The 17,433-nt window shown below is 42.9% G+C and overlaps 1 protein-coding gene across 15 annotated transcripts in view; it reads left to right on the forward strand.

The window, feature by feature from the left end:
• STRBP (spermatid perinuclear RNA binding protein) overlaps positions 1 to 17,433 on the forward strand; it is a 60,124-nt gene that overhangs the window by 12,788 nt on the left and 29,903 nt on the right. For all 15 annotated transcript variants that reach the window (XR_015774393.1, XR_015774395.1, XR_015774391.1 and 12 more), the window contains exons 2-5: positions 10,430 to 10,605; positions 12,764 to 12,981; positions 13,724 to 13,889; positions 15,615 to 15,759. Coding sequence is in view for 7 of the 15 variants with exons in the window: in XM_088065949.1 (XP_087922075.1) it covers positions 10,603 to 10,605; positions 12,764 to 12,981; positions 13,724 to 13,889; positions 15,615 to 15,759 (532 nt within the window). In the remaining 8 variants the exon portion in view is untranslated. The remainder of the gene's footprint in view (positions 1 to 10,429; positions 10,606 to 12,763; positions 12,982 to 13,723; positions 13,890 to 15,614; positions 15,760 to 17,433) is intronic.

Here is a 17,433-nt window from a genome sequence, read left to right on the forward strand (position 1 = left end):
CTGTCATTTGTCTGAAACCATGTGGTGAAAAGCATGACTTTTTTTTCTTCCTAACAGTTTTGCAGAGTAATAGGGCAGACCATGATTTGGATTGCACAAGACACGTGCTGGGTTACTTTAAAGTCTGCCAAGTTGTAATTTGCAATTTCTAGAAAATTTAGAACAGAAACATCTGAGTGTCTGCAGAAATCATGCTTCTAAATATAACTTCTGGATTTTGTGTTGGTAAAGCATAAAATTGTCTGGTAATATTTGTCCACTGAATTTCAGGGACAGCCTTTCCTTGTGTTGACAGTGTTGCACTGGTGGTTCTGCTGTTCTGTTCCTGGTTCTGCAGTGTGTGAATCAGAAATGCTTTAGAGCAAAATGCTCAGTGAAAAGGTGTTAGCTAGGTTTAATTACTTTTTGTTTCTGTCAAAACAAGCAACAAGCCATTGCAAGAATGTTATTGTTTTCTTCAATGTATTTCTGCAGTTAGTAAATAATGACCTAACTTTCCCAGGCCAGTATGAACTGTTTCTGAACACTCTGTTACACCAAGTGTAGGAGTTTGCAAATATCACTGAGAAAGGCCAGTATAAGGACTTTTGTTTCTACAACAGAGGAGCTGTGCAAAGTGGAGAACCAGCACAACCAAAAACTCTTTCAGTGCACAAAGTATTTATGTCCTGTTTTTAGAATTTTTTTTTTTCACTAACACAGAAGTGCCAGGTTCTAGAGATGAATTTTGTTTAACTGTGGAATAAAATAGATTGATGGCATTATAATCTGACATTCTTATATCACTAAAAGTATAGTTTTGGACTGAAAACCAGGCAGGTTTTTTGTGCTGACAGGAGCAGAGTTCAGTATAATGATGGTGTTGACATGGACACAGATTTCCACAGGTGGCTAAGCAGGCAATGAAAACATTTGCAGTCTAATCCAGCCTGAGGGATGAAAGGGTTTCTATCTCACTGCCCACCTGAGGAGAACACCCTCAGTCTGTGTGGCAGCTGGTTTCTAATCCTGGTTTTGATCCTGCCTCTGCATCCGGAACCATGTGCTCTCCTACCCTGGCAGGTTGTGGCTTCCCAAGTGCAACTCCTTTTGAGAAATGAAATAAACCCCATCAGTGCTGCTTTTAGGTACAGCAGGTTTCCTGTTATCTGGAGAACTGAAGTGGACAGACACAAACTTGCAGCTAATGGCCCAAAATAAACTAACATTGATTGCTTTTCTCTAGTCTTTCCCTGGACAGTAATTCCAAGTGTTACTTTTGGCTCCAGTGTACTCGGGGAGCTTTGGGGCAAGAGAGTTGTGTTGTGGTGAGCTGATGTCCCTGCAAGGCTGAGAGCACTTGGAATGCTGGTATTGATTTGCCAGGCTGTTTGCTCCTCCTGGAGAAAGTGGGGTTTGCCCCTGCTCCAGGAGCTGCAGCAGCTGTGCCACACTCTGGGTGTGTGCCAGCCTGGCTGGGGGTACTGACCTGCCCAAGGGGCTTCTGGGGCTTCTGGCAAGTTTGGTGCCTCCCAAGATGCAGATCCTGTTTTGCTGTTCCAAGATTTGCTGCTTGATGCTGGTGGGAGGATGGGGTGTGACATCTGGTGGAGAATGCAAAGGCTGGGGAAGTTTCTTTAGTAAATGAAGAGCTGGAAGTGTCTTTGGTGCTCTTGTGAGTGGCACAATGGAGATGACATCATTATCTATAAAGAGAAATTAAACTAATTCATAGTCCTGTAGGAAATTTAAAGAAAGAGGCCAAATCAGCAAAGTTGTTTCTGTGGTTTAAAAATGCCATCCACCTGGGACTGGTGCATTTATCCTGAGAGCTCCTTTTTCTCCCTCCAGATTTTATTTGAAATTCAAAAGATAAAAAAAGGGTAGCTGTAGCTTCTCAAGTTGAAGATCAATTACTTAGCACAGTTCTGTTCTCCAAAGATTCTGGAGAATACAGTATTACAGACACCTAATTTAGCTTTTTTTTTTTTTTTTAAATATCACCAACCTATTAAAAATAAACAAAAAAAGGCTGTGGAATTCATTACTCATCTCAGGATGTTCCTAAGGCTAAGACTAATAGATACAACTTAGGCTGAGAAATTAATTTTGTAACCTAGCTTGTGGTCTACAAACTGAGCATTTCCACCAGTGATGGTCTCTGCTAGAGTCATCCCTTTTTACATTTCCGTGGCTGTACTGTGCCGTGAGAACTGGAGAGAGGAATAATAGATGAGTTTTGCAAGTGAAGTTGGCAGATCTGACAGCAGATGCGTGCAGTGGAGATCTGCTGAGGCAAGAGGATGCTGGATTGAGCCCATCTAAAATATTTTTAGACTCATGATTTTCCAGGGAAATAGGGCTTTTGTTTATATTTACTAATTCTGTACATCTCTAAATATATTTGTGGCTCTTTTTCTTCCTCTTAGCCAAGCTGGGACTTTCTACTACAAGATCTTGTCCAAGGCAAATGGTGGACTTGGGTCACAAGTGACAGTTCTTTCTCAGCTGTCTCAGGCTGGTGTGATGTTTTACTTTGATGGATATTGTTGCTAGCTTTCATGCCTAAGTAACCTAATTCAAATCTTTTGGTAGAGTTATAATGCATCTGAAGTAAATAATTGTGTTCTGAGGCTGAAAACGGGTGGCAGCCAGGGTACCCTTCCCCAGTGAAGGGTTGCTGGGTTCTGAATGGTTTCAAAAGAGCCAATTTTGTTCCCTAAACAGCCTGAGATTTTAGTTACAAATTCTGTTTAAGACCTTTCTGTGGTATTGCATGTTGTGACACTGAATTAAACTTAATGTGGTTGGATGGGCAAGAGATGGCAAGAGAAAACACTTAAAACTTGAAGCTTTTAGTAACCCAGAAACTTTGACAATGTGTTCTTCAACAAAATAGCCAATTAGTCAGGAAGTAAAAAATTAACCTGAACTTGTTCAGGAGTCAGAGTGGAACTAAAACATGGGAAAAGTCAGATGGAGGATGTGCACTGGCTGGGAGCAGAAGAGCTTTTTACACAATATTCACAGAGTATAGTGATCTTCCATTCCAAATCCTTTTAAATCTTCTCTCTTTAATTAAAAAAAAAAAAAAAAAAAAAGTTACTGAGGCAGCCAGACTGACATACTAGAAAATGCATTTCACTGGAAAGTCATGAATGTTTAAACTGGCTGAAAGGCAGCCAGGCACAGTAACCAGGGGGGTTTGCAACACCAAAAACACAGGGTATGTATAATTGACATCAGGGAAGAAATTCTGGGGAGAAGCTTCCTGAAACTTCACTGTTGAGGGTTGCTGAAATTTTAGTCAGAAGGAGAACATTTATTCTTAAAAACTTCTTAATGCTTTGACACTTAATGTAAACACTGGGAAAACACAACTCTCAAAGACTTATTTGCACTGTGTTATTTGTAAGAATTACTAAATTTGCTTTGTTTATAACCAGAGCTTTAGAATCCATGTTGCTTTTCTCTTTCCTCTTACTAATTCAGGATATGCATTAGCCTGAGCTGCAGAGCAGGGGGCAGAGAGTAGAGCCAAAGTGTTTGGCTGTTGCCTCATGGAGCTGATGAAAAGTGCAAACCACCAATACAAGCAGATCCAGTGTTACTGTAGGACAGTTTGGGCTCCAGCCTCCTTCTTTTTTTTGTTGAAATTGTATTTCAACAGAGGGAATGCCGTGCTTTCCAGCCATTTCCATGTGTGTGCCTTTGCCTCCTTGGTGGCAGTTCCCTCATCCTGGCTGAGTCGCTGGGCTGCAGCTCAAGTCCACCTGCAGAATCCCGTATTCTATGGGATATGAATCACAGCAGCAAAGAAACTGGGGCACTGCAGCTATTTTGGTGAAGCTGAAGGGTGCTGGGGAAGGAATGTCCCTGTTCTGAATCTCCTCAACATCGTGGCTGCTTCCTGTGGTGGTTTCTGGACCAGCAAAAGCCGTGCAGGTAAAGGCAGTGCTCACAAATCCAGGGATTTGGGGAGTCTCTGGGAGTTTGGAGATGTGCAAGGTTTTAATGCTGGGGTGTGGTGCAGGACAGGGCTGGCATGGTGAGGACCCAGCATGGCACAAACTGGGTGGAGGAGGTAGAACTGTGATTCTCTTTTGGAGAATGTGATGTCATTTCAGGCATAGATCCAGAATTTTGCTTAAACCAGCTCTGTCTCTGGGAGAATGACATTGCAGATGGTGAGTGTCATTTCAGTGTAATGTAATCCTGTTATTAATTTAGTTAATTTTTCAACTGTAAATGAATGCAGTCTGAGTTAAGAATTTCAGATGATTTTGAGTGTGGATGTCACATTATGGCTGCAAAGTACCTTCACGCTTCCTTTGACCAGTTTAGCCAGGGAAGCAGGAATGTAACATTAGGGTGTCTCACAAATCAGTTCAGTGTTTCACAGACATTGAGAATCCAGTGGTGGTTGCTGCCTTGTCTCAAATGAACTCTTTGCTATTCATTATTTATGTACTATCTAATATGTAACTTTTTATTTAAGACACCTGTCAAGAAATGCACCCTATAAAATATTTTGTCTTCTGTAGTGTTCAGTTTTGCATATTTCTTACTGTTTGAACAGGGAAAACATAAACTGTTCATGTGTCAATTTATTATTTATAAGTGTCAGCAGACAGTTTTTAAAACTTTTTGGACTTGATCTGTCTCTAGTCAGTCTTGCATCTTGATACCCATACCAGGAGATGAAGGCAATTTCAAAATTATTTCCTTAGAGGCCCTCTGTAGCCCTGGCTCTGCTGGGGGTTGTGCAGGTTTCAGGGAATGTGAAGCCAGATAAAAATCTAGAGGGAGATGTGAAAAATCTATGTAGAAAATACCTCAAGGTCTGCAGCTGGTGTGCTGCTCTGGACCACCTGGTGAGTGTGGTGAGTGTGGTGAATACCTTCCTCAGGAGTCTGTAGTAGGTTCAGTCTCAGGAGGATCTATATTCTTTCCAAAACTGTTGTCTTTCTTATACATTACAATTTAATAATTGCAGTTATTTCTACTAATATCTATTTCTTTCTGAGACTGGATGGTGTGATTCTATCTAAAATAGAGTATTTTTTTCCTCAAATGATTGCCTGTGTGCTCACACAGTGCCTCTGTTGTTCCTTTTTTAACCTTCCTGTTAGGCTGGTAATGATTTCCCCTTAGACCATCTTTTCACCTTCTTTCTAAGAGCTAAAAATACGAGCTACACTTGGCACATCCCTGTTTCCTTTACCTTAATGTATTAATTCAGATTAAGCAATTGCTTGCCTTTGATTCTTCAACTTCTTTAATTACTGTACCAGTGTGATTTCTTTTGGCTCTTTTTTCATTCCTTACTCCACAGTGGAGGGGAATCCATGTGTTCACTGATTTTCAGTTGCATCTCTGACCAGAGGGTCCTGCCTTGGCACAGATGGATTCTCCCCAGGAGCTCTCCAGCAGCTTCCTGCACGCTGACAAATGGGCAGCTGTGCTCCTTGCACTGGGAGCACTGTCAGAGCTCTGGACCCTGGAAGGTGACTTTGATTTCTCTGTTCTGATGGTTACATGTGCTGTGGTTCCAGATCTGGTTGTCAAGTTTGTGCCTACCCTGTCTTTGGCACTTAAAGCTGGGTGTGGGGGCTGCCTGGCAGGGGCTGCTCCCAAGAGGTCTCCAAGCACAGGAGCCTTTGATTGAAATATTATGAGAAGTGACCAGGCAAGAGTAATCCCAGACTCCAGTATTTGTTGTATGAAGTGTAAGAGTTTGCCAGAGGAAGTACCTTTGCAGCTTCTAACTATAGTGTTGCTTTGTAATTATTCATTTGGATGGAAAATTCCAGCCTTCTAAAGGTTATCCCACATGCAACTTTGCCAGGAAATGCATTACATGGAAAATAATAAAACTCCTATGAATACACAGTCTCCAGGTGAAACTGGATGCTGAGCATACTGCTGGAAGCAGCCCGAACCTTGTTAAATATGTGTCCCAGTGTTACAGGACACTGCTCCACAATGCTCTGAGTGGCCAGGATTTCTCTTTGTGTGGTAGGGAAGGAGGAAGTTCCATATGAGGAGCTGGGATTTTAAATAGTGAATATCTGCACAAGGCACAGGTCAGTCATATTTTGCAGATTTCTCTGCCCTGTGCTCCTCTCTGAATCCTCATGAATTGTATTTCTTATCTGTTCCCCCCAGTTTGTGGATACTTTTCACATGAGGGAAAACTATTTTGATATTTCTCTGTCAGTTATTTTGACATTAATCAACACTGCAGATCTTGTTTTGTTTGGTGTCTGGGTACATCATAAAGAGAGTTGCTGAAAGAGTTCAATTACAATATCAGCATCTCTGCCAAATGTATTGAGCTGTTCTGAAAAGCGGCTTGTCTTTTCTGACCCAGATACACAGTTTCCAACTGTGGGAGATGCTGCCAGAAAGACTCTTGGCAGAAGGCCAGCAATAAAATTATACTGCAGAAAAACACAACATATTTTCAGCAGCACTTTGTGTGGTGTGATGAAAAATTACCTGTCTTCTGAATGCAAAGCAGAGGCTAAAATAAACTTCCAATTTGAAGTTGCAAGCCTCTCATTCTGACTTTTGAAGGTAACAAAAACCAATGTAAATTCCAGATATTTTCTGTTACTGTGTGTGATACACCTCGGGCTGTGCTAGATACTCACTGCTTTGTTATTAGCAACTTCTGTTGTTCTTGCTGCCCTGTCAGTATAAACTCTGTCTGCTCTTGGGGGGCTGCACACTGCAAATTGCAGTTCTCCTGGGCAGATCCTGGTGTCAGGGTAGATTTGGAAGGTGGAGGGTGTTTTTAATGTTCAGCTGAATATTATTAGTGTATGCCTTCTTGATGGAGCATTTAAAACCAATTTTCATGGTGCTCTTGGCCTGGCCAGGAGCCTGGAGAGCAGCTCACTGAAGTGAAGGGTTTGGAGCTCTGGTGTCCAGTGCCCCAAATTTCCTGTTCTCCATTGCACCAGTAACGCTTCTGTGCAAGGTGCTGCTGCAGGGGGATACTCGGGTGCCAGACACAGTCCATGTCTCCTTTCTAGAGGCTCTGAGCACCCTCATTCTGGTATTTCAGTCCAGTCTTGGAATGCAAGTACCTGTTTCTCCTGCCTTTTCACCTCCCTGTTCACAGGCACTCTGAGGTAGCTGAGCATATTCATCACCGCTGGCTGTTTAACTGTCACTCCCCTGGGAATGCAGCTGCAGATGCAGGAATATCTCCTACTACAAAAGCCTCATCTGAAATTCTTTTTGCTTGTCTTGAGCCAAAGCATAAACTTCCTCTGTGAAGGATGGGATGTTTAATGGAAACGTTGCTACACTGTCATGGTGTTTTAATAACATTTCTAATGTGTCAAATCCCCAGTGATTTTAAACCACGCTGCAGACTTTGTGCGGCTCCACTGTGACCTGGTTTGGAGACAGAGATTATTTACTCTTGTTTTACACTTTAGGGGCGCATGATGCAGAGCAGAAGTGACTTTTTCAAGGTCACCAAGGTCTCAGTGGTGCAAGGAGCTTCCTGTACAAGTTTCCTTGCAAGTGTGGGTGGCTGCCCCTAGGTAAGACAGCCGCACATTTAAATATTGTGCTTTTTAGTCTGAGTATCAACTGTTACTTCCCTGAGGATGCAGGAGGAAATATCCAGCTATAGTCTGGTAGTGGAATGAGGCTGTTGGATTTATGGAATTGCTGCTCACTTCACATAATGCTTTCTGATGTATTTGGTGCTGAGCTATGTTATGCTGCCTTAGTCCATATGGTTGGAGCAGATTTGATTTTGGTTTTCCTTAATTTAATTCTGTGTGCTGTCAAATGTACTTTATTCTGTATATTGTGTCTATACTTTTATAGTAAACTCCCTCCTGTTTAGTGCTTTTGTTGAAAATGTTCTCTCAAAGTCTGAACTAAATTAGGGTTTCACTCCTATGCATGTTTCTGAAATATTCGTAGGATGTTAATGACTTGGAAGACATCATGTATCAGCTTTGACTCAATTTTCAGGATTTTTTTCCAGCTTTCTGAATTTTATAATAAAGATCCCTTTGTAATTCATCTGTCTGTGCCCTGACTTCAGGCGTGCACTGCTGAAAAAAAGGCAGGTAAAGAGCTCATAAATACCTTCAGCCAACAACCTTTACTTGTCACTGAAAACTGAACCTGCCTTGGAAACAAAAAAACAGGTCACTCACTGCTCCATACACTGCTAAGACAGAGTATGGAGAGCTGTTGGTGTATTCACTTCATCAGCCCAGCAGAGATGAGCCCCCATTGCGGCTGTGACACTTTCATTTCCAGCCTGTTTTGGATTTCCCAAGGACCTGAGAAGCGCCCGGCGCAGGGGAGTTGCCCCAGGAGGGAGAGGCTCTCACAGACTCGCCCTCTGGACAGCAGCCTGCTCAGCGCCTCCTGAGCACCAGAACTTGCTCAGCCAGATATACATATCTCTGTCCATCTGCTTGCCACAGCCTGGGTGAGCTGATAAGCAACAGCTTGCAGGAGTCTTGGGAGGGAGGCTGGGCTGGAGTGTTGCTGGAGTCTGGAGACATTGTACTGGGCATATGCTGAAGTCAGCAACACATTCCAGTGCCCTTCTCTGTGCCTGGAATTGCCAAGTTACAGCTACCACAGAAGATAACAAACGGAAAATGTGAAATGTGGGAGTGACAGGGAAGAAGAGCAGGTGAAGATAGCTGGAATTCAGTTTGGAGAGAGAAATAATTTAAAATAGATTATCTAGAAATATGTCTCATAAAAGTCTCTCTAGTTTGCTATCTGCTGACTCAAGTTATTATTAATATTATTAAAAAGTAAAACGACCTTGTAAAGAGTCTGGCTGGCTCTGGAGATGGCGAAAGGCTGTTGAATGTGGAGGAGCTTATGACTAGTTCACAAAATAAATACTGCCAAAGCAGTGATCTTGGCTTAGTTTTCCTCCCAGCTGCCCCTGTCTGACTTCCAGGATCTCTTAAGAGAAAGAACATCCCCTTTGTTGATTGCTTCTGGGAAGCAGTTTGGTGGAGTGTTAATACACCTTGGTGGGCACAGAGCCTCTGTGATGGGAAATGGGGTCAGTCAGGGTTTTCATTAGCTTGCTTTTCCCAAGTATTTTTAGTATGACTGCACTTAACTCTCTTGGGGTTTCTTCCTTGGTAATTTTCAGCTGCTGAAACAGACAGGTCCCTGCACAGTGTTCTTGTCTGGCTTTTTGTTTTACCCAATTCTACATCCTCAGCTCAGTGGTGTGACATACAAACAACTATCAAGCCCTTGCTGCCAAAGCTACTGGTCCTGTAAACCTGCATAATTCGTTCCTAACCAGGGAAATACGGAAGCAAGATCTGCTGTTACCTTTTCCCCTGTCACATTCAAATCTCTGTGGGATGCAACATTTTAATTATTCCCTGTCACATCACAGGTTTAAGTATTTCCTCAGCTTTCAAGTCATCTCACCTATCCCTGTGCTGTTGCCAAACATGTTTTTAATCTCTAACAATGTCAGGCTTCTCTGACACACAAAGCATTGCTGAAGAAGGGGGGTCAGCATACAGGAGAAAAGGAAAACATTTTGTGTGTGTGTCAATCTGCAGAAATTTACTGACTGGGTTTCCAATTGCTTCAAAACGTTGCTGGAGAGCTGATGCAACAATATGTCTAGTGAAAGGAAAACAGGAATTTTCTGCAAGAACTGGAGCGTCTTGCTGTGCAGTGAGCTTATGCTTCCCTCTCTCACATTACCTGCTCTGTTATTCTGCTCTTCTCTCTCACAGAGCATTTCTTTGCAGTTTTATGCTGCCAGTGCTGGTGTTGTTTCCCAGTTTAGTACAAGAAGGCTGCTCCTGCAGGATCTTTTCCATGCTGTGCGCTGGGAAAGGCGGTGCATGGGCAGCACAGGCGGTGTGGGTGATTTCAGCTCCTTGCAAGTCTGACGTCTGCAGTTTTTTAGAATGTGCTTGTCTGTCTTTAAATAACACCTTGCAGTTATTGCAACCTGAAGCCTTGGTTCTTGGGCAGTATCTGACACGGGATCGAGGGCTGCACTGAGGATTTCCACAGGGAATTACTTTTCGGTAATTAAATGTAGTGTGTTTGATTCCTAATGTGCATATGACACAAAAATAGAGACTTTGTGAGCTGGTTTCACATAGAACATGTTTGCCATGTTGGATTTCCTGTCTTCCTCATCCCAGGAGCTGGAATTGCCAGGTGGCTGACAAACCTCCCTGGGATCAGCTCTAACTGGCGTGGGAAAGTCGTTACATGTGTGTGGGCACGTCGCAAAAAGTTGCTTTCCACAGTGACATCTGTTTGCTCAGATATAAATGGATCAGTGACCGTCCCATCTGGAAGCTGGGGTGCTCTGATCAGTGGTTTGCCTCATGTGCTGCATCCAGCACTTCTGGAATCAACACGTCATCACTGCCAATTTCAAGTTGTTTCTCTCTTTTTGCAGGTGAATTAGAGAAAGTGACTCCCAGAGCACCTTGGCTGTATGAAGTCTTGAGCTGTCAAAGGACTGAGAGGCTTATGAAGAGGTTCTGTCAGGCAAAACAGTGCTTAGCAAAGACACCAAGGAGGAGGGAAAAGGAGAAAGGGAGGGAAAGAGAGCTGAAACACTAACAAACCATGGTAGGTATTTGTTGTCTTTCACAGGGGTGCATTAGAAGTGTTTTCTGCTGCCAGGCTTGCATGGGGCCTGATCAAACCCGAGAGAGGGGATTTTCTGACCTTGCACTAACTTGAGGGATGGTACTGTGTGCTTTGAGCAAAGCAAGTGAGGTTTGATGTATTGTCAGCCTCTTAAAGCCAGAGAGTGTTCTTGTGAGCCTGCAGTACATGAATTATTAAATATGAATGAAGGGGATGTTCATAAGGTTTTCTAATAAAACTGGTATTAGCAGGCTGTAGCAAACAGCATCAGTGACCTTGAACTTGCATTACCAAATGCTCACATTCCCCTTCCACCTCTACCTCACAAAACCAGGTTTTGATTATTCACATGCATGTGTGTGTGATTGAAGGTGCCTCTGTGCACACTTCAAGACAGTGTAGATGAAATTTGTGTAGCCAAATATACCTGGTGTGTATGGTTTAAGTGAGGAGTCGCTTCTCATTTGCCTGGCTTTGGCTGCAAATGGAAATGCCTGAGATGTGGGATTTGTAAAGATGTGCAAGTATGAAGTATTGTGATGGTGAGATTCTGAAATGTGTTCACAAAAAGGCAAATAACCTACTCAGTTCCTGAACAATATGAGTGGAGAGCAGTTTAAACTTATTAATATATTTTCAAGACCTCTAAGGTTATTACTGAGAGAAAGGAGATGAGAATAAATGCAATAAATTTTAATTACAGTTGCTAATTTTTGTGTGGCTGGTTGCTGCACGTAGGCTGTATTTATATTTATATTTAAAAAAAGGACCTAAACCAAGACTTACCATTTACAGAGTGAAAAGGAGAAAGAACACTTTGCAAAGCAGAGTTGTTAATATGTTTTAAATAGTGTCCCACTCTGTCATTCTTTTTGGCCTGAATTGTAATGAGGAGTTGATCTTGTCAGCCCCTCTTCATTAGAAAATAAAATGTGTCTCCTAAGTAGGAATTACCAATTTATTTCTGTTCCACTGTTGTAATTGACATTTTGTAAGGTAGAAGATGGTGGGTGAGTTGTTAAACGCAGCTCGGCCGTTTCCCTGCAGCCCAGCTGTATCCATGTTGTGGATAACCACAAGAGGGACCTCCTGGAAGCATTTTGCAGCCTATCAAACTGCAGGGGATAAAACCAGCCCCTGACAGATGAATTTTTACTGGCCAAATTATCCATCTGGGTAGGAACACAAAAATTAGGAAGGGAATGATGTCATGACCTTCAATGGAAGAGACACAGGGAGTGCAATAACACAGGAAATCACTGACAGTTCCTGAATAAGGATCCAGCCCCAAGGCCTCTGAGGTTGTTGAAAGTCCCTTTGTGTCCTTAGGAGAGGGTACAGCTACAAACCCACGAAGTAGGGGTGAAAATGACACCTAATTAAGGTGCTTAATATGTAGGAGGAACAGAGAGGTTTGGTTGGTGAGTCTGCTCTGGGAGGCTTTCAGGAGGCTTTCAGCAATGACTGATGTGTCTGTAGAGACCAAGACTTACTGCTGCCCTTTCCACAGGTCTGTGCTGTGATCACAGCTGGTCTGGCGCACTGTTTAGATCAAAAAAGTCTCACCTGAACAGTCTGCAGCAAACCCAAAACTTTCTAGCACAGGTTACCCAACCAGTGAAGTTTACCTCCCTCAGCAGTATCACTCAGGACTCTGAGTTTCACTGCAGACTTTTTAAATTAGCACTCTAATATTTTCCTATTCATTTGAATGTTTTTTAAAAAGAAATTTCAGTCTCTTACCATTTATCTTTATTCTCATCTTCATTCATGTCTTTGTAAATACCTGTGCAGTGGCTGAGCCTGTCACAGTTCTGTACTGCCTGTGACTTCATCTGCAGCAAACCTGTGAGGGTCTGGCTTTTTGACTGCTTCTTCCAAGGTGTGCTGCTCTTGTCCCTGGCATAAACAGAGGAGAGGTGGCTGCACTCAGCACTTCCAGAATATGCAAAATTGTATTTGGAGAGTATCATTGCCTTTTACAAAATAGGAATCATGCCTCCTTGCCCACCCTCCTTTCCACATGCTGTGCCCAATCTGCACCCTCCCTGCCAGGCAGGATTCCCATTCAGGCAATGTCCTATCAGTACTCCAATAACTTTGTTCTCTTTTCTTCCTGTTTCCCACTCCTCAACAGAGATCAATCCGATCTTTTGCTAATGATGACCGCCACGTAATGGTGAAACATTCAACCATTTATCCATCTCCAGAGGAGCTTGAAGCTGTCCAGAACATGGTATCAACAGTAGAATGTGCCCTTAAGCATGTCTCTGACTGGATGGATGAAAAGAACAAGTCTGCCAAGTGTGAGGGTGATGCAGAAGCCAAGGAGGTAGCTGCAGAAGGCACTGCCAAGTGAGTGAAGCCTCAGCTCACAAAGTGTCCCTGTGCTGCTCTCAATGGCTCCTTTCCTCCGAATAGGAGTCGTAGTGTTACCTGGGTCAGCTGCAGATGAATGTTCATAGGAGGAGGGGGATATATTTGGACTTTTTGAGGTGGGAGCACGTGGGGGGTGTGCAGGGAATGGCAATAAGCCCAGTGTGGGCAGCAGTTGCTCTCCATTTCTTTGCTTATTTTACTGTGATGTTGTGAAGTTGCATTTAGCAGACAAACTTTTCAGCAGTTTGAAGCAAATATAATTCCCTGGAACACACCAGTGCAAATCAACAGCCATGTGCTTGGGGGCTCCTGCAGTCTGATACACTAAAGAAGTTTTTATAATCCAGCAAACAAAGTTTCTTAAGCCTCCATTACTTTCCATTATTGCCATAGTTTAACCCCAGATGGAAAGTCAGCCCCACATAGATGCTGATTTTTTATTAAAAAATAATCCAAGAGTGCAGTAAATGCTTTGGAGGTAACTGGATGAGACAAGAGCTGGTGCTGGCCTGTCAAAGATGCATTTCTTGCACTTTACTCCATGATTTTAAACAATCCTTGTCTACAAAACTGGCTTTTGTCACAGTCTTTTTCTCAGCACTCAAAAAGTAAGTGTCCCTATGTTGCTTTGAAAGTTCTTTACTGTGGCTCTTAAAGGGTCCCCTAAACTGTACCTGAAGAGTAAAATTTTAATTACCCTAAATTGTTTCATTTCCAGGGATCAAGGTGGTCGGACGTTATGTGGTGTTATGAGAATTGGCTTGGTTGCAAAGGGCTTGCTGATCAAAGATGATATGGATCTGGAGCTGGTTCTCATGTGCAAAGAAAAGCCCACAAAGACCTTGTTATGTATTGTTAAAGACAATCTCCCAGCTCAAATTCAGGTGAGTTCATTTGGAGCAGTCCTCCCACAATGGGTGACAGCACTGCAAGGGCTATTTGGGGAAAGGCTGGAAATTGTTCCAACAAGAAAGTCAAGCGATATAAAGGAATATACTCTGAATCTAGGACGGCATCTGGGGCATGCGACATGTTTAATGTGGTGCCGTGAAGTCCTTACTCACAAAATGTAACCTCTTTACTGCTGTTGTTGCCCTTCTCCTGTTTGTGCTGTCAGTTCCTTGGGAGGGCAGCTGACCTGTGTGTGTGTAACTAATCCAGGGTGGGTTTGGGCGCTCTGCTCCACCCAACATGAGCCAAACTGCAGAAATCTTCCCTGCTCAAGTGTGTCACTCAGTCCCTGTTGTTGTCCCCTGCCTGAACCTGCAGTTCCCCATTGCAGCTGCTTTGCTTGGGCTGTTCCCACATAAACCCCTCTGTGCTGCCAAGGTGAGGACATGTCACTTTAGGTGGTCATTCATTTGGGCTCATGTTAATCATGAGTTCACATTATTTTTATTTATGGCTACTTAATTCTGATGGTGGCATCCAGCAGGCAGCAGTTGCAGCTTGTTTAGGGATAACAGCTCTGTGACAGAGTTCTGAGGCTGAGGAATCAGTCCAGCTTCCAGACTCGCCAATACTGGTGCCAAGGAACTGCCCTCAAATGTCCCACTGCAAGTTCCCCTCTCCAAACCACAACCAAACTCAATCTGCTTTTCTTCTCATCTGCTTTTCTCCCCGTGTTTTACCATTCTTGACAGCTGTTAGTTCTCACCATTCATTTTCTCACACAAAGGGCTTGTTTTAATGAGCTAATATTGTTCCTAGAGATGTGGCCCTATCCATAGCTAAAAATGAAAAGGATCTTTTGAGTAGTAAAGAGTAAATTTTACTTGTTTGAAAATGATAGGGATGTACTGAGTATTAAAGAATAAACCTTGTAGTGAGGCATGAAATGAGAAGGGTTGAAAGTGAGAAGAAAAGTTAATATGTGCTTCAAAAAAAGTGAGATAAAATGAGAGAATAGACATAATTAAAATATGTGAAGAGTGAATAAATTCAAGAGACAGGCAGGTAAGAGCCTGTGGGGAAGGACTGTGAGGGATTACAGAAGAGATGAGGGAAGAGGACTCTGACTTGTGAAATGCTCCAACTGTTGTGGGCATGGAAGATGTGGAGAAGCTCTGCAGAGGGATCAGATGCTGGAGGTGAAGGAGGGGATAGGCCCATTAGTGGACAAAAGGAGTCTCAGGAGCTTCTGCTTTGCTGCTTTGAAGGCTCATGGTGAGCACATGCTCAGCCATTTTCATGCCAACACTAAAGGAGCTGCAGAGCAGATTGCAGCAGGGAAGAGGTCAGAATAGCTGTCCTAACCACCAGTTTGCTGAGCCAGATTCCACACAGAAGGAGTGACTGGAGGCTCTGAGCCATCCGTGGCTGCCCATGTGCTTCTGGAGGGCAAGAGAGGTCCCAAAAGGCTGCTGAAAGACCTGCAGAGAGATCACTGCAGAGAACTCTGATACAGTGCACACTAATGGAGCAAACTGTAAGGCAGTTGAAGCACTGGCTACAAAAGAAATGTTTTAAATTGTTTTTAATGAGGGAGGCAAGGCCACTTTTGTTACTGCAATGCCCTGTAGCCTTCTCATTAGCTGAGGCACATAAACAGATTCTTCACTTTTTCAGTCGATTGGGAGAGTCTTGAAATCTTTCTTGGTGACTTTCAGAAACTTACAGAAGAGAAGTATCTGGTGGAGGAGCATGTAAATGAGGCAGCTATTGTTATCCATAACACAAAGGAGCCCAAGCTCACTTTGAAGGTGATACTCACATCCCCTCTCATCCGAGATGAAGCAGAGAAGAAGGAAGGAGGTACACAGAGCGTTTTAACTTGGTTTTAAGACTGTTCTAGCTAAATGTCCTGACTGTGCAGCACAGGGTTAATTGGGAAGTAGATTTTTAATTGTACATCACATACTGACTAGAGTGGCTATTGCCACCATGAGTTACATTAATTGTGCCTTAAAAAGGCAGCAATCACTTAATTTTCATGCAAATACGTATAGTTTCCCTTTGCAGGCAATATTCCTACAGTGTTAACTTTGACATACAATTAGATCTTAGTTCTCCTTTCTTTCAGACTTGTTATTTAATTCTTGAGCACCTGGCGCTGCACAGTCTTGTTTGCAAATTAAGTCAGTCAAGTGGGATTGGTTCAGTTTCTTGAAAAACTAATTAAAATGTTTCTCTTTATGTAAAAGCCCTCTCCTGCAAAGCTCGCCAGTGTGTCGTCCTGGCCCTCAGTTTTTATTGATTGATGATGTATATGTTTCTGGCTTTAAGAATGTCCTAACTGGGATACAGTTGAAATTATGGTGCTGTGATACAGCACTTTTGCTTCTGGATTGAACGTTGTACCTCATGTCCTTAGAGCAAAATAGTTCTAGAAAACTGTCACTTAGTCCTTTCCGTTCCTTCTCCCTCACCGCCATGTCCTACACAGCTCCGTGCCCGTGCTGCAGGAATGGTGCCTGTAGTACCAGTGAGGCTGGAAACAGACTGTGAGCAATAGAGAAGAGCAAATGTAGCCATACTTTGTTGTATTTTTAAAATCTTTTCAGTAATTTCTGCTTCTGCTTCCCAAACCTATCCCTAGAAACTTTGCCACTGGATGATGTCAGACCTTTGACCAACTGGCCACTCTCTGTCATGACAACTGAGGCAGCTGGGCCCGTGTGGGCTAGGGAACTCCCTGTTGCTCTCTTCCCATTTCTAGACTTGCCACAAGTCCTTTGCTTCCTCCCTCTCCCACATGGAATACCAACGGGATGAGAAATGTTGGTCAGTTTCTCCTTATTTTGTTGGAGGCGATGGCAGGAAGGATCCCTTTCCAAGTGACATGTAACACTTTGGCAGCAGTTGAATGCAGAAAAATCTTACAGAACAGATGAATGGCAAAGATCCCTTAATTACACTGGCTGTTTACTCTCAAATTAGCAACAATGCTGTTTCCAAGACCATTAAAAATAAACTGCATATTGCCTTAGTTGTTCAGCTTCCCACAAGATGCTGAGACCAAGCCCTGGAGCTGCTGCAGCTTATCCATGTTCATGAGAGAGCACAAAGTGCAGGACAAATTCCGATGGTGAAGGATTTGTGCGATTCCCACAAGGGAACACGATTTTACACAAAGGCTTCTGCCCGAGTATTTTCTTGTAAATATTGATGCTGTTATGCCAGCAAAGTCCAGGATTTTCTGAATTCATCTCAAACTAAAGGAGGATTGGAATTTTTATGCTTTCTCATGCTTAAAACGTAGGTGGTCTAATTTTTTTTTCAGTATCTTAAAATATTTTCAAAGGTCTCTACTATATTTTTTAAATTTAAAATGGTTTTACCACCTCTCCTGAAGTGGTTATACACTGTCATTCTGTGCAGCTGCTGAGGACAGGGAATAGGGTCATGGATCTCATTTTAAAGTCCAGGTTCCTTGGCACTGATTCATCATAGAGACATTTATCATATTCCTTTTCAAGGTATATGGAG

This window comes from Pseudopodoces humilis, chromosome 22 (assembly GCF_049639895.1).
Source record: "Pseudopodoces humilis isolate 2021_Gansu_Grassland_sample_001 chromosome 22, ASM4963989v1, whole genome shotgun sequence".
NCBI lineage: Eukaryota > Metazoa > Chordata > Aves > Passeriformes > Paridae > Pseudopodoces > Pseudopodoces humilis.